Source organism: Gorilla gorilla, chromosome 2 (genome assembly GCF_029281585.2).
Source record: "Gorilla gorilla gorilla isolate KB3781 chromosome 2, NHGRI_mGorGor1-v2.1_pri, whole genome shotgun sequence".
Classification (NCBI taxonomy): Eukaryota; Metazoa; Chordata; class Mammalia; order Primates; family Hominidae; genus Gorilla; species Gorilla gorilla.
This window is the reverse complement of record NC_086017.1, coordinates 54,819,260-54,841,951: the sequence shown is the minus strand read 5'-3', so window position 1 is coordinate 54,841,951 and position 22,692 is coordinate 54,819,260. Positions and strand designations below refer to the sequence as shown.

Here is a 22,692-nt window from a genome sequence, read left to right as displayed (position 1 = left end):
AGATGGAGGCTTCAGTCTGGTCTTTTCTTGCCACTCTCGGGCTTAGGAGCCAGCTGTTTTCTAACCATCACTCAGATTTCTTTAAAAAAGCTCAGCTTGCTTATGTGGTTTCTCAGTATAGCCCGGTATGGTGGAGCAGACTCTGGCCTTGAAGTTGGAGTGGTTGGTGTTGGAAGTTCAGCTGTGTCGCTTGCTACACTGTGGACCTTCGGCCAGGTGCTGCATCTTTCTGAGCCTCAGCTTTCTCCTCTGTAAAAAGGGTTGTTTCTTTGTAGTTTGTTGTGAGGATTAAGTATGAGTAACTGTGAGTCACCTAGCTCAACAAGCGTAAGCTATTGCTAATAGAAGAATGTGTATGGAGTTAGGGATGTGCTGGGTTTATAAAGGCTGGACCAGAACGGGGAGGTGTTAACTTTGTATTGTAGAAAAGAACTTTTGGTGATTCTTTTCTCTTCTCTCCCTGAGCCCTCAGCTGCCTCCACCGCCTGGCATTTTCCTCACCGCCTCCTCCTTGCCTCTCTCCCCAGGATGATCCAAGGGAGGTATTCTTGTGTGCTAGTAAACAGATCAGCTTGGGCAAAGCAAGAGCTGCTGATTCAGATGAACTAAAGTGAGGATGCCGGTAGAGTTGCCTGTTCCTGCCTCAGAAATGCATGCTGACAACTGCTTCTTTGTGATGGTGCATGGTGGCCCAGGCCATCTGGGGACCCACAATTTTGGATAAGCAGAATCCCCAGCATACCAGACAGACTGGGTTTGTTTATAGTCGTTGAGCCCAGAGGCTGCCTGCCTGGTTAAAGTTGATGTCGACCTTGCCCTCTCAGGCAAAGGTGCATGTGTGCACATACGTTTGCGCCCAGCATTTTAGAATTTGAGACTGTCTCCATTCCCTTGTCTCTGTGGATACCACAGATACACCCAGACCTTGGGCCTGTAGGTGTTCCTTCCAGCCCTATGGTGTGTGGTCGGGTCTTTCCTTCCTGGGAGAAGCACTCTGAAACCCCATGCTCTTTCATCCTGGTGTCAAATCTCCTGTTCGTAGGGACCATGGAAGCATGTGGAAACTCTGTGGGAGGAGCCATTTATGCTAATGTGGATGGCCATGGCATTTGGCTTATGCTTTCAAGCTTGTCCAATGGCCTGTGTGCCACTTGCAGCCCAAGATGGCTTTGAATGTGGCCCAGCACAAATTTGTAAACTTTCTTAAACATTAGGAGATGTATGCGTAGACTTTTTTTTTTTTTTTTTTTTTAGCTCATCAGCTATCGTTAGTGTTAGTGTATTTTGTGTGGCCCAAGACAATTCTTCTTCTTCCAGTGTGGCCCAGAGAAGACAAAAGATGAGACACCCCTGCTAGGTTCTTCTGCATGAGGTGGGAGAGACCTCTGACTTTGGCAGCCCCCCGCCTCCACACCCCAGACACCTACACTGAGGCTAAGACAGTCCTGGGCTGCTTAGAGCCTCTGACAGATTCTTGTTGTTTTGTCTTTCTCATGGTTATGATTACTGAGAAAATCTATGTAGCACTAGTATTGTTTTCAAAGCATTTTGCATACATTTTTGGTGCTCACAATGACCCTAAGAGATCAGAGTAGTTCTGCTGAGACTGATTGGAGAACCTAAGTTTCTCTGACCAGAGCCCAAAGTGAGGACCTGCTCTCAGATCCCCTGTTCTTTCCACTCCACTGCACTGTCCTTCCCAAAATCGTTTCTGAGCTGGAGCCAGGATGTGGTGTAGGTGTCTTTTTTGCTTATAATTTTAGTGATAGCCAATGAGGGGTAAAATGAAAACCTGTGTGTGACGCCATGGCTCACTTAGTACCTTCTTGCTGTTTTCTTATTATTTTCCTACATGAGCATCCCAGTCTGATGTAGTTGAACTCATTTTCCAGGCCTGCTCTTTCCTGTCTGTGGTGTCAGAGACTTCATTCAGCTGACCCTTGCTAAAGGGGGCCCTGGGCTTGGCTCTGAGCTTGACTCTGAGCTTATAGAGGTGGATTAGACCTGGCCCTGGCTCTAGGAGCCTCCCACCCAAGCAGGGCAGGCACACTTCTCCACCATGATACAGTTTGGTAAGTGCTGGTATAGGGAGAGACAGAACCCCATGGAATGTGGCTATGTTTCCATGTTGAGCCATCACCCAGGGTGAGCAAGAGAGCCTTGGCCAGCTCCTTTGGGGATGAGTACCAAGTACTCATCCTCATACCTCCCTGGAGAGGAAACACCTAAGCCCCAGAGAAACTGAATACATATGAGCCAGTGAGCTTGGTGGATTCTACCAAGGTTTGAGGCCTGAAAAAATGGTAGGAAATCTGGAGGAAGAGGAGAAGGGAAGCATCTGCCTTCTTCTACAGTGACGACAAAGAAACATAGAAGGGGCCTGGGAAACCTGGAAGGCCAGGATGCAGATACCTCCATTTAGGGCATTTGGTCTTTTCTGTGATTGTTTTTGCACACTTGGTCCCTGTGCCATGGGAGCTCACCAGCTTACAGCGTCTCATCCACGAGACTCTGGAATTAGTGCCAGAAAGGAATGCCAGGAGAGGACTGTGGACAAGAACGACCCTTAGAGGATAGGGTGGATTTTGCCAAGTGGAAAGAATGAAGAAAGGGCCTCAGGCGTTGAGGCCATCCACAGCCAAAACGGGGAAGATGGCTGAGCAAGTGTGTGGAAGAGGCTCTTAGTCTGTGAACTGTGAGCCTTCCTTGGCCTTGTGTTTGGGCTGCCCTGCTATGCCTAGGGAGGGAACACTGCTGAGCCCCCTGCCCGTGTGCATGCAGTGGGGGCTGGGAAAAGGGCTGGCTCTGAGGTGATTGATTCCCTGTGGCGAGTCAGGAGTTGTGGGGACAGGCCCACATTTTTTCTTCCTCATGGCAGATGGTGCCAGAGGTGAAACAGCAGGGCAGGGTGTGGTATGTCCTTCACTGCCCTTCAACATCTGCCTCTGGTCCCTGTCCTTGGCTGCTCCAGGCTCCAGCCCCAGCACCCTTCTGGCTTCTGTGAGCAGCTCAGCCTCTGAGCAGTGCCTCCAGCCACATGGGATGGGCCTCACCCCACCCATTCTGCATACCACCTGGCCCAAGGAGAAGGGTAGCGTGGGTTTGGCATTTCATATCTTTGAAAACAGGAAACTCGGGGACCAGCATTTTAGACCAACACTTGTGGCCCTCAGCAGGCTGTACTCACTCTCCCTGCGGTGTTTATTTTTCTAATTTGGAAGCCCAGCGAGACTCAGCCCATTGGGAAACCCAACTTCCTGGTATTCACGCCTTGTCTCTAGAGAGGCTGGGAGGAGAGGGAAGAATAGCTTTGCTGTAAGAGCTTGTTTAAACTCTTGGGCAGCTTTCAGAGGATGTCCAGCCACTTGGCACCTCTCTGCCGCTGAGCCAACACTGTCTCAAGAGCACCCACTTGAAAACCCTTTTAAAAATAAGTGCAGATGAAAGAGAAACTGCTCAGGAGCCAGGAGCAGGGAGGTGGTTACCCTCAGGAGTTTGTTCCCCAGATGGGAAGGGGATTAAGAAACCCAGAGGTGCTGGTCTCTGGAAGAACATGCCAGAAACAGGCTCTATGGAGGGAGCATGGCACCTGGTGCCTGAGGCCTAGGATGCAGGGAGTACTCACTCTGCACTGTCTACTTATCTGCACTTTTAAAATTGTGTACTGGGAACAGGCGTTACCAATTTTAAAATATATATTCTGCATGTATACTTATATGTATATTCATGTGTATTTTTAAAATTGGTAACAGAGAGAGAGAAACAGTGGCTAATGGACTTGCTGGTACTTAGCTTGCTCTTTGTTACCTCCATGTCCCTTTTGTGTCTCCTTTTCTTACCTTGCCCTCCTGGTCCCCAGGGAAATTCTGGAACCAGGCCAGCATGTCTGAGATATGCCCATTCCCAACATGCCTGTGTTAGTAAGGCCCTTTGAAGTTGTGGAAAAGAGCAAGGGTGCAGACCAGTATGAATCCACGCATCGTCTGAGCCAGGCACAATATCTGTCTCATGTATTCTTTATAATAAACTTATTTTGTACAGAAGGGAAACTAGAGGCTCCGAGTTAGCCAGTTTGACCAAGGTAGCTCAGCGGACTCAGGTCTGCATTGCCACCAAAGTTCATGCGAGGCTTTGAAAAGCACACATCTTCTCCTTGGGCTACGAGTGAGCACCATTGTGGTGGACTGTTTCGGGGTAGTCTTTGCTTCCAGGTTCTGGAATCCAGGGGACAGCACACCTCCAGCCCAGCAGAGCTGCTCCTATGCTTTCCCTGTCCTTCCAGCTGGTCAGCAAGAGCTTAGCCAGCACTGTGGTGTGAGTGTGATCCAGCAAGGCCCCAACGCCCAGCCCTTCCTCCAGCGTCTACCTGCCATTGCCCACTCTGCACTTTTTCAAGAACCCAAGGTAAAATTAGTTATAGAAGCTAGTGGAGAGGAAAGCTGGTGTGAACTAAGGAACTTTTTTTGTTTTTATTTATTTTTATTTTTAGTTGTCAAATGATCCTTTATTGAAATATCATCCTTTGTGCTTCTAAGTAGCTGGGCACTCCACCACACCACTGTTGATGTCATCTGTGATGTCATGAGGGTGGCGGCCACCAACTTGGCAGCCCACAGACTGGGCAGTCCCCAGAATCCCTTTAATGGTTCCAGAGAGTTGTCTGGCTAAAGGTCGGTGCCGCATCTGTAGAGCAATGTTGACAATCTCATCAAAGGTGGTATTTCCGGCCGGGCACAGTGGCTCATGTCTGTGAGCCCACCCAGCACTTTGGGAGGCCGAGGCGGGGGATCACTTGAGGTGAGGAGTTAAAGACTAGTCTGGCCAACATGGTGAAACCCCGTCTCTACTAAAAATACAAAAATTAGCCTGGCTTGGTGACACATGCCTGTAGTCCCATCTACTTGGGAGGCTGAGGCAGGAGAATTGCTTGAACCCGGGAGTTGGAGACTGCAGTGAGCCGAGATCACACCATTGCACTCCAGCCTGGGCAACAGAGCGAGACTCTGTCTCCAAAAAAAAAAAGTGGTATTTCTGCTGTGTTTAACATTTTTCTGTTTCTTTCTGTCTCACGGCAGTTCCTTGAGGGCTTTGATGATCAGGGCAGAGGCAGAAGGTACCATGTCAATCTGGGCCTATCTGTTCTGAATAGTCAGTTTCACTGTAAGCCTCAGACCCTTCCAGTCACCAATTGCTTTGGCAATGTCATCACCAACCTTTTTTGGGGACAGACCCGCACGGCGGGTGCGATCTTGGGGGCCCACACAGGATGGCACTGACTTCACTCCTGGTGTTCCTCAGCTATATAACTTTGATCTCATTGAGGTCGAACTTCAGCAGCATGATAGAGGCAGCTGGTGTTGGATGAACCCAGATTTGGGACAACTGAAGAAGGTTGCACCTTAGCTGCCTCCGAGCGGAAAGCCAAGAGCTTTTTTTTTAAAAAAAAAAAAAAAACAAACTTATTTTTAGAGACAGTATCTCACTATGTTGCCCAGGCTGGTCTCAAACTCCTGGGCTCAAGCAATCCTCCCATCTTGGCCTCCCTAAGTGCTGGGCTTATAGGCATGAGCCACCATGCCCAGCAGAACTAAGGAACTTTGGCACAATCACAGCTCACTGCAGTCTCCTCTCCCCACCCCAGGCTCAAGCGATTCTCCCGCCTCAGCCTCCCGAGTAGCTGGGACCACAGGTGCACACTACCACACCCGGCTAATTTTTTTATTTTTGTTGGAGACAGGGTCTCGCCATGCTGCCCAGGCTGTCTTGAACTCCTGAGCTCAAGTAATCTGCCTGCCTCGGCCTCCCAGAGTGCTGGGATTACAGGCGTGAGCCACCACACCTGGCCTTGAACTAAGGAACTTTTAAAAGGAAATATAATTGTATTATTTCAAAGCTTTGTTTATAGCATTTCAACCTGTTTTGAACAAATAATGCCCCCAAAATAATAAAAAGGAGACTAGAATTCATTAAAATAATGAATTGAAAAAAAATTGTCAATGAGCACATCTATTGGCTGGTGACCTAAATAAAGAAACAGGCAAAATTGAGAGAGTTTATTTGGGCCAACATTGAGGACTGCAGCCTGAAACACACTTCCAAGTTGCCTTCGTTCAAGCAGGTTTTGGGGGTTTTTTTAACTTTTATTTTAGGTTCAGGGGTACATGTGAAGGTTTGTTACATAGATAAACTCGTGTGATGGGGATTTGTTGTACGTATTATTTCATCACCCAGGTATTAAGCCCAGTACCCAATAGTTATCTTTCTGGCCCTCTCTCTCCTACCCTCCACCTTCAGGTAGACCCCAGTGTCTGTGTTCCCATCTTTGTGGCCACATAGTATTCCATGGTGTATATGTACCACATCTCTAGTCAATCTGTCATCATTTAGGTTGATGGGCATTTAGGTTGATTCTGTGTCTTTGCTGTTGTGAATAGTGCTGCAATGAACATTTGCATGCATGTGTCTTTATGGTAGAAGGATTTCTATTCCCTTAGGTATATATCCAGTAATGGGATTGCTGGGTTGAATGGTCGTTCTGCTTTTAGCTCTTTGAGGAATTGCCACACTGCTTTCCACAATGGCTGAACCAATTTACACTCCCACGACAGTGTGTAAGTGTTCCCTTGTATCCGCACCTTCACCAGCATCTGTTGTTTTTTGACTTTTTAATAGTAGCCATTCTGACTAGTGTGAGATAGTATCTCATTGTGGTTTTGATTTGCACTTCTCTGATGATAGTGATATTGGGCTTTTTTTTCATACGCTTCTTGGCCACATGTATGTCTTCTTTTGAAGTGTCTGTTCATGTCCTTTGCCTACTTTTTAGTGGGATTGTTTTTCTCTTGTAAATTTGTTTAATTTCCTTATAGTTGCCAGATAATTAGACCTTTGTCAGACGCATAGTTGGCAAATATTTCCTCCCATTCTGTAGGTTGTCTGTTTACTCTGTTGATAGTTTCTGTTGCTATGCAGAAGCTTCTTAGTTTAAGTAGATCCCATTTGTCAATTTTTGCTTTTGTTGCGATTGCTTTTGGTATCTTTGTCATGAAATCTTTGCCCTATGTCCAGGATGGTATTGCCTACATTGTCTTCCAGGGTTTTTATAGTTTTGGGTTTTACATTTAGGTCTTTAATCCATTTTGGGTTGATTTTTGTATATGGTGTAAGGAAGGGGTCCAGCATCAACCTTCTGCATATGGCTAGCCAGTTATCTCCAGTACCATTTATTGAATAGGGAGTCTTTTCCCCATTTACAAGCAGGTTTTTAAAGGGAAAAAGGAGCGGGCTGATACAAAGCTGTTTGACAGGAACTCTTATTGGCTTACAGAAATAACATTGATTAGTGATGGGCTGTACATTATTGAACTATAGGGTGTGTGTCATTCCATGGCTACTTGGCATCAGTCTAGAGCCCACATAGCTAGTGGCTTCAAGAGGTAATTATTTGCTGGGCACAATGGCTCATGCCTGTCATCCCAGCACTTTGGGAGGCCAAAGCAGGTGGATTGCTTGAGCTCGGGAGTTTGAGACCCACCTGGGCAACACCATCTCCATCAAAAATACAAAAAAATTAGCTGGGTGTGGTGGCGTGCATCTGTGGTCCCAGCTGTTCGGGAGGCTGAGGTGGAAGGATTGCTGGAACCCGGGAAGTTGCAGTGAGTCATAATCACACCACTGCACTCTAGCCTGGGTGACAGAGGAAGATCCTATCTAACACACACACAAAAAAGGTAATTATTTATCTCGAAGGGGGGTGTGAGACGTGACTGCTGTCACAGGCTGTCTTATTTCAGTGCCTCTCTAGGCCTAATAATTAAATGGGCTCACATTCCTCAGATAAAAAGTTTTTTTTCTTTCTCATGGCAAATGAGTCTTTCTAAACTTGAGCTTTGGGAAGCAGTTGCTTTCAAGCCCCTAGTAGTCCGGGACGCTTGTTTCATATTATTACTTTGAATTGTCCAAAGGGGGAGCGGGTTTGTGCTTGCTATCAAATAAGCTTGAAACAGGCTCAGCCCAAAAATTATCCCAATAATGTTAGAAATGTGCAAATTAATGAACTGATCTGGTCGACAGTTAAGCTCAAATGACTTTTTTTGTTTTTTTTTTTTGGAGACAGAGTTTTGCTTTTGTTGTCCAGGCTAGGGTGCAGTGGCACGATCTTAGCTTACTGCAACCTCTGCCTTCTGGGTTCAAGTGATTCTCCTGCCTCAGCCTCCCGAGTAGCTGGGATTACAGGCATGCACCACCACACCCAGCTAATTCTTGTATTTTTAGTAGAGATGGGGTTTCGCCATGTTCGTCAGGCTGGTCTTAAACTCCTGACCTCAGATGATCTGCCCATCTCAGCTTCCCAAAGTGCTGGGATTACAGGCAGGAGCCACTGCGCCTGGACTCAAATGACTTTTCTGCTTGCTTGCTTTTTTTTTTTTTTTTGGCTCAATGGATGTCATCTTAGAGCCGAAAAGTTCTTGGAGCTGGGCTTCCTGCTGTCCTTGACCTTGCTCTGAAATAGCCCTCTCTTCTGTCCTTCGTCCTTCCATGGTGGAGGTACCTGGCCCTCGCTGGTAGCACCTCATAGTGCTTCTAGAACTTCCACCCATCCCTTGGTGGTTTGGTCTTTTGGGGAAATAGGTAGCAGCCATTCTCCAAATCTTAGCCCACTTGGTCAAGTTTTTGAAACTGCTTCATTCTTTTTCTCTCAGGAAACCAAATCGTAAGCCCCATTACTTCAGGAGAGCAGGTTCTATCTTAGCCATGTAGCCATGTCAGTTCCGTCCTATGTATGTGTTAAGCTAAGGGGCTTTGGAGAATGACTCTGTACCCATTTGGAATGACTGCCACCCCTGGGGTCCTGACCCTGCCTCCCAAGCCCCACGTGACTTGGGAGTCAAAACCCCTGGCAGTGCCCAAGGAAGCCATTTCAGAGGAGTGGAGCAGGAGCCATGGGTTCTGCGTTCCCCCGGGGCCCTCCCAACACCATGGGAACGCCCTAAAGGTCTGACCTGTGGGCTGTTTCAGTGTTTGTAAGCGGTGCATTCGGAAGATGGACCACCACTGTCCCTGGGTCAACAACTGTGTAGGCGAGAACAACCAGAAGTACTTCGTCCTGTTTACAGTAAGTCAGCTTCCAAATTCTGCCCTGCCCCCCATGAAGCAATGGAGCACTTTGTTCGTTTGAAAATTCTCAGCATTCACGATGTTCTTTGCTCAGAATACTGCCTGGCCCTGTAGATCTCCGCCTTCCTGCCAAAGATCTCTCTGGCTCAACAAGTGCCTGTACCTAAGCCCTTCACTTGAGCATTTAGAAAATTGATTTCAGTTGATTAGCTATGAGCAAGGGCTGTATTCTGGGCTCCCATCCCAAATGTTGGACCTAAGTAGCTCAAGAAGGCAGTTTGGGTGATGACCTCAAATCCTGAGCTGCAGGTAGGTGGAGTCTACTTAGTGCAAGGACTAGAAGGGCCCTCAGCAGTCAGCACCCTGGCTTTTCAAGGGAGGAGGTACAGCAGGCTTGAACCCCCCGCCCAGGCAGCTCATACTGCCTGGAGCCCAGGTCATGCCTGGTGATGGGCTTGCTTCTGTTCTGGTTCCACATACTCCCGGAGGTGGCTGCTCACTTGACCCAGGGCTGGGGGGTAGACGGATCTGTAGGGAATCGCTTGCTGGCCCTCTGGTCCCTCCTGGTCAGGCCTTGGCCTGGCTAAGTGTTCCTGAGTGGCAAATTCTGAGTGCCCCTGTCCCGGGAGCCCGTGAGGTCAGAGGATTCTCACAACAATGGTGTCTGCACTGGTTTCCTGTTTCAGATGTACATAGCTCTCATTTCCTTGCACGCCCTCATCATGGTGGGATTCCACTTCCTGCATTGCTTTGAAGAAGATTGGACAAGTGAGTATGTGCCGAGGCTTTCCTCCCTGCTCCAGGGTGGGTGTGTGACCTGAGTGGTGGGGGGAGGCTCTTTGTTTCCTTCATGGTGCCAGGGGCCAACCTCATTTTATTAAATCCCCTGAAAGCCTATGGACTGAACAGGGAAGAAATGGCAGAGACTGGAATCTCTCTTCATGAAAAAATGCAGCCCCTTAACATCAGTTCGACAGGTAAAGTCATGAGTTGGACAGACAGACCCTCTGGATTGAGCGTGCCCAGGGAGAATGCAGGCCCCAAGCAAGCACAGAGGCCAGTTCCAATGCGTGGGAGCCATGCTGGGAGAGAAGTTTTGTTTTCTGTCTTTCCATGAGACACTTAAATCAAAGATCATTTTATTCCAGTCTTGCAGAGATTCATTTTTTACTTTCTGGCTAGGACATGGAGTTTCTTTATTAATTTGTTTGGTTTTTGTGATGGTGTTTTTTAACTGCTTACACTGATAATCGTGAATTTACATTAAGATTGTAGATAATTCTTCCTGCTTTAGAGGCATCCCACTGAAATGTGCAAATACTGAGGGAGAAACTCCAGCCAGAAGATTGCACAGATCCTGAAGGAAAACAATAGATGCTGGAGGAAAAGAAATAAGAGGCCACCTGCTGGGCTGGCTCTTTCACACTCACAATCTGTGAGACAAACGTCTTGAGCAAGGAACATTGTATTTCCTAAGCTTTTCCCTCCATGGGCCTCCTTTTTTTTATTTCACTGTCTTTAGAACTTTTGCTCTTCCTATACATGCTGACTTCTTCCCACAATTCTGGCATGAGTCAAATGGCAGAGGTCAAGCCAGCAGACAATAGAGAGAGGAGAGGAGGGTAGGGGTGAGTGGGTATGTGCAGAACTTGCCATTCTGCATATCTAGGTGAGTCGCCAGCAAGTTGCTGATCACTTGGTGAGCATTCTGAAGTACATGCCTTCTGCTAGGCCTGGGGAACCAGATCTACTCCAGATGTAGCCTTGGTTACTTGACAAGGGAGTCCAATTAGGATATTTTATCATCCCAAACACCTCCCACTTCGTCAAGTTAACAGACTTGGGCAGGTGATAGGGGTAGCACAGACTGTCAGTGAGGCAAAATGTCCCTGTCGTTGTAATGGTGCTGGAAGGCACCATTGCATTAATGCCTACTGGGAGCCAGGAATGGCCCAAAGGGCTTTTTGAGCAGTGCGTTGTTTCACCCTTACAACAAGCCTGCAAGGTAGGAGAGATGCTTCCCACTTTGCAGATGACAAAAGCTGTGGCTCACAGAGGATGAACAAGTTTCCAGGATCACTCAGCTAACAAGAGGGTCTGTAGTTCAAGCCTAGGTCTGGAGCAAGATTTTTAGCCCTGTCTGGTCGACTCCAGTGGTCAGGGTCCTCCCAGCCATGCTCTTGATTAACTGTGGTCAAAATTCCTGATGGAGTGAGCTTCAGGCACTCAGCTTCTATGGCAGCTAGGCTGGGAAGGCACAGGTCAGTACCCAAAGTTGAGGCCTGAGAGTTGACTGTATATGACCATTACTGCCCTCACTGCTCAGCCCTGGTGGAGCTGTTGGGCCATAGGAGCTGGTGTGAGTGGGGGCAGGGGGCTGTCCCCCAGGATTAGGGCACTTTGAGTTGATATTTAAAGAAGGGTAGGGAGGTGGTTCCACACTCCCTGATCTGATTCCTACCTCCCCAAACTCCATTGGTAATTCCTGGGGCACAGCCTACAGAGGAATGATGCTTGCTGCTTTGCAAGGAGGGAGAATAGGCCGTGGCCCTGGGCTCTTCCACCAGCTCCAGGGCAGCAGAGGTAGGTAAGAAGGAGGTGCTTTGTCCAGCAGGCACCCCCACGTGCTCCTGCCAGGCCAAGGCCGAACTGTGCAGATGTTCTTTCATGAATTCTTAAGTATTCCCCTGTACAGAAAGGAAAACAAAATCTCAGAAAGCCCAAACCTCGTGCCCAGATCCTTTTGTTGTCAGGCACTGTCCCAATGCTGGTTGTACAGCAGTGAGCAAAACAAAGTCTCCCCCTCCTGGAGTTTGAAGTGTAGTGGGAGAGGCAGCTATCAAACCAGTACAGAAAGAAACAGGTAATTCCACAATGCAAAGGACAGGAAAGACACAGGGGCCGGAATAGAATATTAGTATGGGCCTTGTAGTTAGAGCTCATGATCAGGAATTGGTGCCAGGATTTGTACCTCGTGGTGTCTGCCAGATGTCAGAGCCTCTCATTCTCCCCAATACCCTGCCCAGCCCAAGGCCACCCATACTTGTAGCCACCCACGGCCAGCCCATCAGGCTGGTGGCCACCCCAACCAAGCCCTGCCCCACAAGGAGCCAAGAAGAGAAATCATTCTGAGGCATCGATAAGTTCCCAGGGAAACCTGAGGAGATATGCATTGTGGATGAGATGTTTCTTACCTGTCACCCACATGGTGCTTGGTATCTTTCCAAGCTCATTCCCACATTTGACCTCCCTTGCCCCTCCTGACATTCCCGTGGGGGAGCCAGCAGGACGGCTTGGATGGAGTGCTTACTCCCTTAATTCCCAGAATCAATGAAGCCCGACTCTGCCCTCCAGGATCTGATCTTTCCAGCCAGGGAAACAGGCACAAGTATGGAAGCAACGAGAAATAAACCACAGCCCAGGCTCAGCCAGCATGGGCCGCTGCACTGAGGCGCAGAAGTCCTTAGGTGAAGAGTGCCAACCAAGGGGCCTAGCCTGTCTGTCAGCACCATCTTCCAGGCCTGGCATTTCCCAGGCCACCTTGCTTCAGGGCCCTCCCCTCCCTGCTCACCCCCACCATCTCCACAGCACCTTCGCCTTTCTCTTCCATGCGCTGGGTTTCTGACTTAGACTTTGTTCAGACAAAAGATTCTGCTTAAAAGCAAACCATACCTCTAGTCAAATCTCACTGCTTCACAGTGCAGTGGGTGGAGGCCTGAAGATGGTGGGACTGGCCTCAGGTCCCCGGGGCTGGAGGCCAGGACAGTGAAAGTGCCTACTCTGGGCCCATGCCTCTTTGGTCGACTCCCTGGCCTTTGGCACTGATGGCCTCGGTGCTGCAAATGTCCCTGGGAGCGGGGGCAGTGCATTACCTCACACTGTGGTCAAGGCTGAGACCCAGTAGTTCAGCTGCCCCTGCCAAGCTTAAAATCACAAAGCCACCAAGTGATCCTCCACAGCTGCCTGTGAGCTGATGGGGCACAGAGGGGCAGCACGTCATACAGGAATGCCCAGAAAACCTATGGCCATAGCAGGACTGGACAGGCCTCTCCACCTGTGTACCTGCATTGTGCTCTCTGAGGAGAGCAGGGTCCCCTGTGGTGTCGTCAGGCGTTCATGCCTCACTTCAGAGGCCTTCCTGGGCCCTTCCATGTGTCAGGCACTGTGCTTGGCACTGGGGGCAGTGAACAAGGAATGATTTGTGTTAGGGAAGGGAAGCCCTGGCTGGGGCCTGGCCTGTTGAGGAGGCCTCCCTGAGGGATTGAGAGATAGCCAGTGTGGGCCAGGATGATTCTCACCGTAGCCTGGAGGCCAGAGACCTGTGGCACCCAGGAGGAATGAAGGCCTGCAAGCAGGAGGCAGAGTGGGAGCCCAGTGGGGCAGTGAGCCTGGGCAGCAGGCAGTGGGTGACAGTACCAATCCCTGTGTGCTGCTTCTCTTTCAGAGTGCAGCTCCTTCTCTCCACCCACCACAGTGATTCTCCTCATCCTGCTGTGCTTTGAGGGCCTGCTCTTCCTCATTTTCACATCAGTGATGTTTGGGACCCAGGTGCACTCCATCTGCACAGATGAGACGGTAAGCAGGTGGCTCTGCCCACCATTTCCACACCTGGGGATGGGGAGGACCCAGGGTCAGTGTTGCTGGGAGAGCTGCTCACAGTCAGACCGGAGCCCAATGGTCAGGCCCCTGGTGTGCAGGGCACAGTTCTTTGTTTGCAGTTACACTTGGGTCGTCTTCATCCACACACAAGTCCTCCAGCCTTGGGGCAGCCATAGCAGATCACACCAGGAGTGCAGCCCAGCAGCCGTGGCTGAAAGGCTGCCTTTACCACATTTCCTTCCATCCCCCCCATGGCAGGTCTTCCTTTATACTGTACTGCATTAGACACTCCACTAGGCACTGAGGGCACCCTTCCCACCTGGGGGCCACAGGCTTGAAATAGAGTGGTTGACAGGGTGCCCTAACCCAGCTGGGACAGGCAGGTCAGCTTGCCAGCCATGCCTGGGTCCTGAGGGCAGAGTCAGGAGACAGGTCTGCCTTGAGCCCCCAGGGCAGCAGGCTTTAACCTGGCCTCTGGGTCATCTCTGTCCGGCCCAGCCCTGGTCCTCATCCGCTGCCTTCTCCTCACCCCTACCATCACTTCCCATCTACCCACAGCATCTTCGCTGGAAGCTTTGAGGCTGCTGGCTGTGCCAGACTGGGGCCTACTCCCTTGGTGCCCCTACTGCTGTCTCCTGACCTTCCTAAGGTGTCTGAAAACCTCAAGGTGGTCAATCCCTGGCTGCAATATGGGCATTTCTCTGGGGATTTACATAGGAAGAAGGGGTGGCACTTAGCTCTGGGTGTGAGGAACAAGCAGAGCCATGAGGTTGAGAGCCATCCCAGTACGATTCCTGGCGTCCTGAGGCCACCTCAGGGTCAGCTCTCACCAGTGGTCTAGGGCTCTGGGTGAAGGTTTGGGCCTAAGGGTAGTCAGCATTAGAAGCGGGCTCATAGGACGACAACATCCTCCCACTGCTGCTGGGCGCCTTCCCCTGTGGGCTTAGAGGAGGACGTGCAGAGAAAAGAAGGGACAGTGCTGCCCACTGCCAGAGCACCATTATTCGGGTCTTTCGGCAACTTTTAGAAGGTTGCAGGGCTTTTGGCAACTTTTTTTCTTTTATAAGAAATGATGTCATTGCAAAAGAGTTTCTGTAAAACTGGTAGCCAATGGTATAGATCCAGCCCTGTATCCAAGCAGTAACCGTGACCAACTTCTCTACGTAAGATATACGAGGAACCCGATGGGGATTCTTTCAGGACCTGCCTGCCACTGGGATACTGCCGGGCCACGGTCTGGGGGAGCCAGAAGGCAAGCTCTCACGGCCCCAGTCCTAGCCGTTCTTCCCTGAGAAGACCATTCCTAAAGAGAATTGTGTTGGAAGGAAAGGAGAAAGCTGCAGGGCCCTGCCCCACCTGGGAAGGGGTGTCTTCCCTTTGCCCTGTGCCCTTCCCAGGTCCCTAGGCTGTGAAGAAAGACCCAGACTCAGCTGTCCCCCCAGCACCCCTTTACTAGAGACCACAGCAGACAGACCCCTGGCCAGGCTCCTGCCAGGCTGCTCCTGTCCTGTCCCTCTGGGCAGGGGCCCCGTTCTCAAGCCCTGCCCTTTGACCAGCTCCATCTGAAGAAGAGAGAGAGGGAGGAAGCAGCTCTTCCCCCAGCCCCAGTTTTTTCCTGAGACTTAGCAGGGGAAGCGGTGCTGGCTCCGTGACAGCTGCTGCGTAGGTCTGCGCCATGCTTCTCCCCAAAGGAGCCACTAGGAGGACCTTTGCCATGCCATGCTGGCTGGCCTGGCCATGCCACCCTCTAACCTGTACTAATCCCTCCTCCTTCCTCCTCTGGTGACTTCTCCCCTCATTCGTGGTCCGTCACTCCTATTCAACCTTCTCAGTTTGTGTCTCACCAGGCCCACTAAGCGGGGTGCTGCTTGATCCCCCAGGCTGCTGAGACACACAACGCCAGAGCAGTCATTTGATTTGTTACTTTTTTTTTGTCTGCAAAGTGGTCATGGTAGCTTCAAACTTCCTAGGAACCTATCCCAAATTAATGGCCATCATTGGTTATGATGATTGCGAGCTCCCCAACAGCTCTGAAGCCTCTCACGCCAAAGCCTTCATAGTACTCCATCCACAGCCCAGCACAGAGTTTCTGAAGAGCGCCTCTGCAGAGCTCAGCAAGGGACCAGGGCTGGAGAGACACGCTCCTTATCTTAGCGACACACCCCGGCCTGGCATACTTAGAAGCAGCAGTTTCTGTGCTGCTGATAGTGCTTCTTTTTCCCTCGCTTCTTGGAGGGACTTGTGGATGAGTGCCCACCAAAAAAAGGAGAAATTTTTTTAGTAACACTTTTTATGAGAAAGATATATTATGTAGATAGCTTGTTGCTTTAAAAAGGAAACATTTACTCCATTCACCTCTCACTGCGGACATCCCTCCCCAGAAACCACAGCAATGCAGTGCTTGACTGAAAGTATGATTGTTCTTGTTTTCAGGGAATAGAACAATTGAAAAAGGAAGAGAGAAGATGGGCTAAAAAAACAAAATGGATGAACATGAAAGCCGTTTTTGGCCACCCCTTCTCTCTAGGCTGGGCCAGCCCCTTTGCCACGCCAGACCAAGGGAAGGCAGACCCGTACCAGTATGTGGTCTGAAGGACCCCAACCGGCATGGCCACTCAGACACAAGTCCACACCACAGCACTACCGTCCCATCCGTTCTCATGAATGTTTAAATCGAAAAAGCAAAACAACTACTCTTAAAACTTTTTTTTATGTCTCAAGTAAAATGGCTGAGCATTGCAGAGAAAAAAAAAAAAAGTCCCCACATTTTATTTTTTAAAAACCATCCTTTCGATTTCTTTTGGTGACCGAAGCTGCTCTCTTTTCCTTTTAAAATCACTTCTCTGGCCTCTGGTTTCTCTCTGCTGTCTGTCTGGCATGACTAATGTAGAGGGCGCTGTCTCGGGCTGTGCCCATTCTACTAACTGAGTGAGACATGACGCTGTGCGTGGATGGAATAGTCTGGACACCTGGTGGGGGATGCATGGGAAAGCCAGGAGGGCCCTGACCTCCCACTGCCCAGGAGGCAGTGGCGGGCTCCCCGATGGGACATAAAACCTCACCGAAGATGGATGCTTACCCCTTGAGGCCTGAGAAGGGCAGGATCAGAAGGGACCTTGGCACAGCGACCTCATCCCCCAAGTGGACACGGTTTGCCTGCTAACTCGCAAAGCAATTGCCTGCCTTGTACTTTATGGGCTTGGGGTGTGTAGAATGATTTTGCGGGGGAGTGGGGAGAGAGATGAAAGAGGTCTTATTTGTATTCTGAATCAGCAATTATATTCCCTGTGATTATTTGGAAGAGTGTGAAGGAAAAACGTTTTTCCAGTTCAAAATGCCTTATACAATCAAGAGGAAAAAAAATTACACAATTTCAGGCAAGCTACGTTTTCCTTTGTTACATCTGCTTCCTCTCTCACCACCCCATCTCCCTCTCTTCCCCAGCAAGATGTCAATTAAGCAGTGTGAATTCTGACTGCAATAGGCACCAGTGCCCAACACCTACAGCCCCACCATCATCCCCTTCTCATTTTATAAACCTCAAAGTGGATTCACTTTCTGATAGTTAACCCCCATAAATGTGCACGTACCTGTGTCTTATCTATATTTTAACCTGGGAGACTGTTGTCCTGGCATGGAGATGACCATGATGCTGGGGTTACCTCACAGTCCCCACCCTTTCAAAGTTGACATATGGCCATCCCATTGGCCAGAATCCACAGACACACCTAAGCCTGTGGCACTGGGACAGAATAGATTTTCCATTTGAGAGGCACTTCCTATGTCAGTCTTGTTTGAAGGAGGTGGTGATGGTGGAGAGAGGTGAAGGAGGTAGGGAGTGCCCTCCAAGTGCAAAAATAACAAATATGATTATTGACCATCGGGGAATTCTCACACATTGATTTGTTTTTTAAGCAATTGCCAGAAACCCCCTTTTTTAGCTTTTGCTTGGGGTGGGGGTAGGAGTTAAGGTTTATTCAATCCTGTCCTGGGTAGGGCGAAAGTTAATCTAGCCATGTGATTTTTCAGAAAAGTAAGTGGAACATGCTGCCACTTTTCAATTCTGTCAGTGCTTCCACATGGAAACAAAATGCAATAAAATTTTTCCAAAACCTGTTCTGATTTAGCTCTCTCTCGAGGTGTTACCTTTAGTGGGAGGCCGACTATCCACTATCTACTTGAGTTTTCTCTGGTTGGGTGTTTGTTTCATTACTCTGTCTCTTGAATGAGGATACTTTATTTTTTTGGTTTCAAAATGCATTTATGGTCCCTCTCTTGAGCCAGCTTGCCCCACCAGGCCTCTTTCCTTTGCTTTCTGCAGCCTGAATCAATTCCTCTGTGCTGATGGGCTCTCCTAAGAGCTTTCCTGAGTCAGTTAACTTTACTCGCGTCTACGGTGCTATTCATGCGATACAGGTGAGGCTGAGATGCTAAGATTAAAAAGAAAAGAATGCTGTTTTAGATCAAGTTGATAGCATTTGTTTTCCATATGCTTTTTTAAAATTTTTTCTTAATATACAGTTCACTTAGGTGCATGAAAGAAGTGTTATTGTATTAAATAACTAGAGCGGGGCTACAGCTCTGGCCCTTCCCTAGGGGGAAGAGATTGGTAATACTCCATCTTCCAGGGCATTTTTTAAAGTGAGCCAGGTTAGCTCTTTTCCCCTGGCATTTCTAAGGAATGCAGTAGATAGTGCTGAAGATGCATTGACTTTTTTTTAGTCCTAAAAATAGAAACTCCTGCTTTAAAGCTGTGCATACTATGCTTATCTTTCCAATAGAGTGGGGTTCCTTCAGATATCCTATAGGATTCTGCCTCTGGGTTTGTATAGGCCTTGGCTAGAAAGAGTCAATGTTTCTGAGCTCTCAAACCAGTTGCTCTCAGAAGATAGGAATACCCCAAGGTTCCTGGCATTTTTCCTATTTCATTTTTGTTCAGACTGATATTTTGCCAAGAGCACAATGACTGAGGAATGTAGCCATCATTTGCAGGGTAGTGATTGGTTCCCAGCCTGGCTTCCACACAGGAAGAGAAAGCATCCCTGAGCTCTCCTCAGTATTTCCGGATGTAATGAAAGAGGACATCTTTCTACACAAAGTCTGCCCCAACTTTTGGCTTGGTCACAGGAGTTCTGATAGTACTGTTTGGTGCACTCATGGGAAATTGAACCAGTCGTAGCCACAGTCTTTCAGAGCCTGGGTTCTGGGGAGTGGAAGTGAAAAATAAAGATGTGGCTTGTTGGATTGTGATCCCCAGCTTGCTTTCCTTCTGTCAACTCTGTCAGGTTTGTGTTCATAGCAACTAGACTGAATATGCAAAAGGCTTAGATCCAAGCAAATCTATAATCTATGCATATTTGCATGGGCTTGGTAATATCATGTACACAAAACACATTTGGGTAGAAGTGCATGTGCTAAATCTCCTTTTAGTCCTACCATTTTGTCTTCTTCATACTGTACTTCCTCTTTTTTGTTTGAGACAAGGTCTTGCTCTGTCACCCAGGCTGGAATGCAGTGGCACAATTAGAACTCACTGCAGCCTTGAACTCCTGGGCTCAAGTGATTCTTGTGCCTTGGCCTCCTGAATATCCAGGGCTACAGGCACGTACTACCATGCCTGGCTAATTTTGTTGTTTTTTAATAGAGTCAGGGTCTCACTGTGTTGCCCTAGCTAGTCTCAAATGCCTGGCCTCAAGCAATTTTCCTGCCTTAGCCTCCCAAAGTCCTGGGATTACAGGCGTGAGCCACTGGGCCCAGCCCTGTACTTCTTGAAAAAGCCCCAAGTATTAGCTTTTGCTCATCTGGCTAGGCCACTTAAATAGTTAGAATCCACCGTCCCCTAATGCAGAAACCGTTTAGGTGAGGTAAATTAACAAACATTTTAAGCCGGACGCGGACACTTCTCACTGCGGACATCCCTCATGCCTGTAATCCCAGCACTTTGGGAGGCCAAGGCGGGCGGATCACGAGGTCAAGAGATCGAGATCATCCTGGCTAACACGGTGAAACCCTGTCTCTACTAAAAATATAAAAAAATTAGCTGGGCGTGGTGGCAGGCATCTGTAGTCCCAGCTACTTGGGAGGCTGAGGCAGGAGAATGGCGTGAACCCGGGAGGTGGAGCTTGCAGTGAGCCGAGATCGCGCCACTGCACTCCAGCCTGGGCGACAGAGCGAGACTCCGTCTCAAAAAAAAAAGCAAACATTTTAAACGTGTGTGAGGTTGGCGTTACACAGAAACTCCTCTCCGGGGGGGCTGGGATGGGCTTTCTCAGCCAGGCTAATGGGTTTTAAATTTCTCTCTTTTCAAGACTTGTAGTGCATCAGCTTAAAGGGTGAGCCAGCCAGTAGAGGGGAAGGCGCCCCGCCTAGAAGGTGCCCTTAGATATCAAAGAAATGTGAAAAGAGAAAGATTTTGGTAGAATCCTCCTCAAAGGTGTTCTTGAGGTTGCCAGACCAGCAACATCAACATCAGCATCACCCAAGAACTTGTTAGAAATGCACATTCTCGGTCCCCACCCCAGGCTACCGAACCAGAAACTGAGCGGGGCCCAGCAGTCCGTGTCTTAACAGCCCTCCAGGTGATTCTGACTATCAAGTTTGAGAATCCAGTTGGGGCTTGCAGGGGTCCCCCCTCAGGTTGTCCCTGATGCCTGCTGGTGATATGGGTCCTGTGTGCTGCTGGGCTCAGCATAGTGCAGTCGGGGTGTGCTGATTGTGAGACAGGCACGTGTTCCCTCCGCTGAGAAGCCACTGAGACCGCCTTCTCTCATAAGCTGCAGCCTCCCCAACAAACAACTGCCAAGACATCAAAGAAAGTCTGTATGAAGCAGATCCAAATTATTAGCCTGCCCACCACTCCTTGTGCATCTCATCAGTGGAACCCATCTCTAGACCAAGGGCCCTTTGGGTGAAGAAGCAGCCCGGAAGAGAAAGAGAAAAGAATAGAACCAAGGGACCTCCAGATGGGAGCGGCGGCCGGTGAGTAGTCCAGAGCCAGGGGCATTGTAGCAGCCCGGATACGTGACCCGAACACGTCTTGACCTTTGCTTTCTACGTGTGGATTTCAACACCCATGTGGCTTTTTCTTGTATTCTTTAAATACGTATCTGGCTTAGGATCACCTCATAGAAGAGAAAGAATTCACAGTGAAGCAGAAACAAGCCACTGACCAGCGTACTCCCAACCTGAACCTTCTTTTTCTCACCCTCTCCCTCAAGTAAACATCTTGCTGACTTGAGCAGTGTGATTGCTGTAGCAAAGCAGAGTGGCCCCCAGGGATCCCGCTCTGTTGGGCCCACAGGAGGAGCCGATGAAGCTGATCCAAGGAGTGATGACAAGCGCTGCAGAGGGACGTTTGCCAGAAGCCTTCTAGGGGCCGCACATGCTCTAACACGGACATAAGGATGCCCTGAATTTCTGCAGCTGAGGCCATATAGTCTGGTGACCAAGTATTTGGGTCCTGGCTTCAGTCTTTGGTTGAAATGTCTGCTTGGCTACTTATTACCGCACCTACTACCAAAATATGACCTTAAGCAGTAACTTCTTTAAGCCTCAGTTTTTTCATCTGAAAACGGGAATGATAATCTAAATCACAAAGTTAATGGAAGGATTAAATGAGGGTGATGAATAGGAATGTGTAGTGTCTGGCCCTGTTATGGCTTTATAAGTGTTAGCTGTGTTGGAGCTGTGCTTTTCAAACCATTGGTCACAACCGTTCATGGTTTGCAACCAGCATGTTTTTCAAGAAAAATGTTTAATGCATTACATATTGCAGGATAAGTATTGTTTTATGAAGCTTAGGGAGTTGTGTGTGTATGTGTTCTGGAATGCAACAGAAAAATGTTTCCTCTTGTGGGTTACAATATAGAGGTATGAAATCTCTGATGAGGAGAGACAGCATTATCTGGCCAGCTATGAAGAGACACATTTGCATAGGCTGCTCCCTGAGGCTCTGGCTTTCTACATCTGATGATACAGGGAGCAGGGAACAGCCTGTTCTCGTTCTGTGGGGCTCAGCTGAGTCTGTTCTGCACAGACTCTTCCTTCCTCGGGAGCCTTAGTCCTAATACATTCATTTTGGAGTGTTGGTGAGTTTGTTCACAGATCACAGCTCATGTGTCACCCAGACTGACCTGGGCCAAAAGGCCCATCACACACCGTGCAAGAGCTGCTGGTGTCGACTATGACCCCCTTACCAAGCATCAACCATTTTTGTTCATTCTCTTGAGCCTGAAGCTAGTATTACTGCTCCTCTGCAAACCTCAAGCTTAAGAACTTTGCCTGCAGGATCCCTTTAAATCCACACAAAACTCAAAATTGAGTCCTACCAGGAAAAAGCAGCCCTCAGCCCATTTTTATACATCGGATTTGTTTGCAATATTTTCTTTCTAGACTGAAAAGTCAACACTCCCTGAAAGTTTGTCGACTTTACTGCTGAAGACCTCTGGTAGACAGGCCAGGCTCTGTCTGGAATACTTTATGAGGTTGGTGAGGAGGTTGAGTATAATCCAAGAGTGCCTATCTGGGAGCATGCCACATGAATGGCAAATAATCATCCTGTGGGCTCTTGGCTTCATTCCCCTTCTCTCTGACTGAGCTCAGCCTGGGCACAGTGGTGATTTGCAGTAGAACTGGAAACCTGTTGGGCAGAAAAAAAGACTCTAGTTCTGGTTCCAGTTCTGATACATAACAAGCTAGATGAGCCTTGGCCACCGTCATGGCCTCTTGGAACTTCTGTTTCTTCCCCATCTGCCAATCATCAATACACATACCCACCTCCTCACAAGGAGGCCATAAAAACCTATGGTCATGGCTTTGAGTCCAAGTCCGTGTGGATGCAGCCAGTCTGTCATTTTTGGGTGTTTCCTCTGTAGCCGGGTCTGCCATATGGTGATGTCCCAGCTCTCGTGCTATGAAGTTAAAGCCTCTTTCTCGACAGGCTGCAGATGATCACCCAGGAAGAGAATGCAGAATGCC

The 22,692-nt window shown here is 48.9% G+C and overlaps 1 protein-coding gene across 13 annotated transcripts in view; it reads left to right on the top strand.

The window, feature by feature from the left end:
• The window catches only part of ZDHHC3 (zDHHC palmitoyltransferase 3), a 61,112-nt gene that overhangs the window by 33,383 nt on the left and 5,037 nt on the right, over positions 1 to 22,692 (top strand). For 4 of the 13 annotated variants that reach the window (XM_055383649.2, XM_004033980.5, XM_055383651.2 and 1 more), the window contains 4 exons: positions 9,019 to 9,115; positions 9,804 to 9,885; positions 13,562 to 13,692; positions 16,150 to 17,832. In XM_055383649.2, the coding sequence (XP_055239624.1) occupies positions 9,019 to 9,115; positions 9,804 to 9,885; positions 13,562 to 13,692; positions 16,150 to 16,308 (469 nt within the window). In that variant the 3' untranslated portion in view covers positions 16,309 to 17,832. Of the gene's footprint in view, positions 1 to 9,018; positions 9,116 to 9,803; positions 9,886 to 10,010; positions 10,095 to 13,561; positions 17,833 to 22,692 lie in introns of those variants that run through there. The other 9 variants (XM_004033981.5, XM_055383648.2, XM_019023804.4 and 6 more) reach the window with 4 other exon arrangements.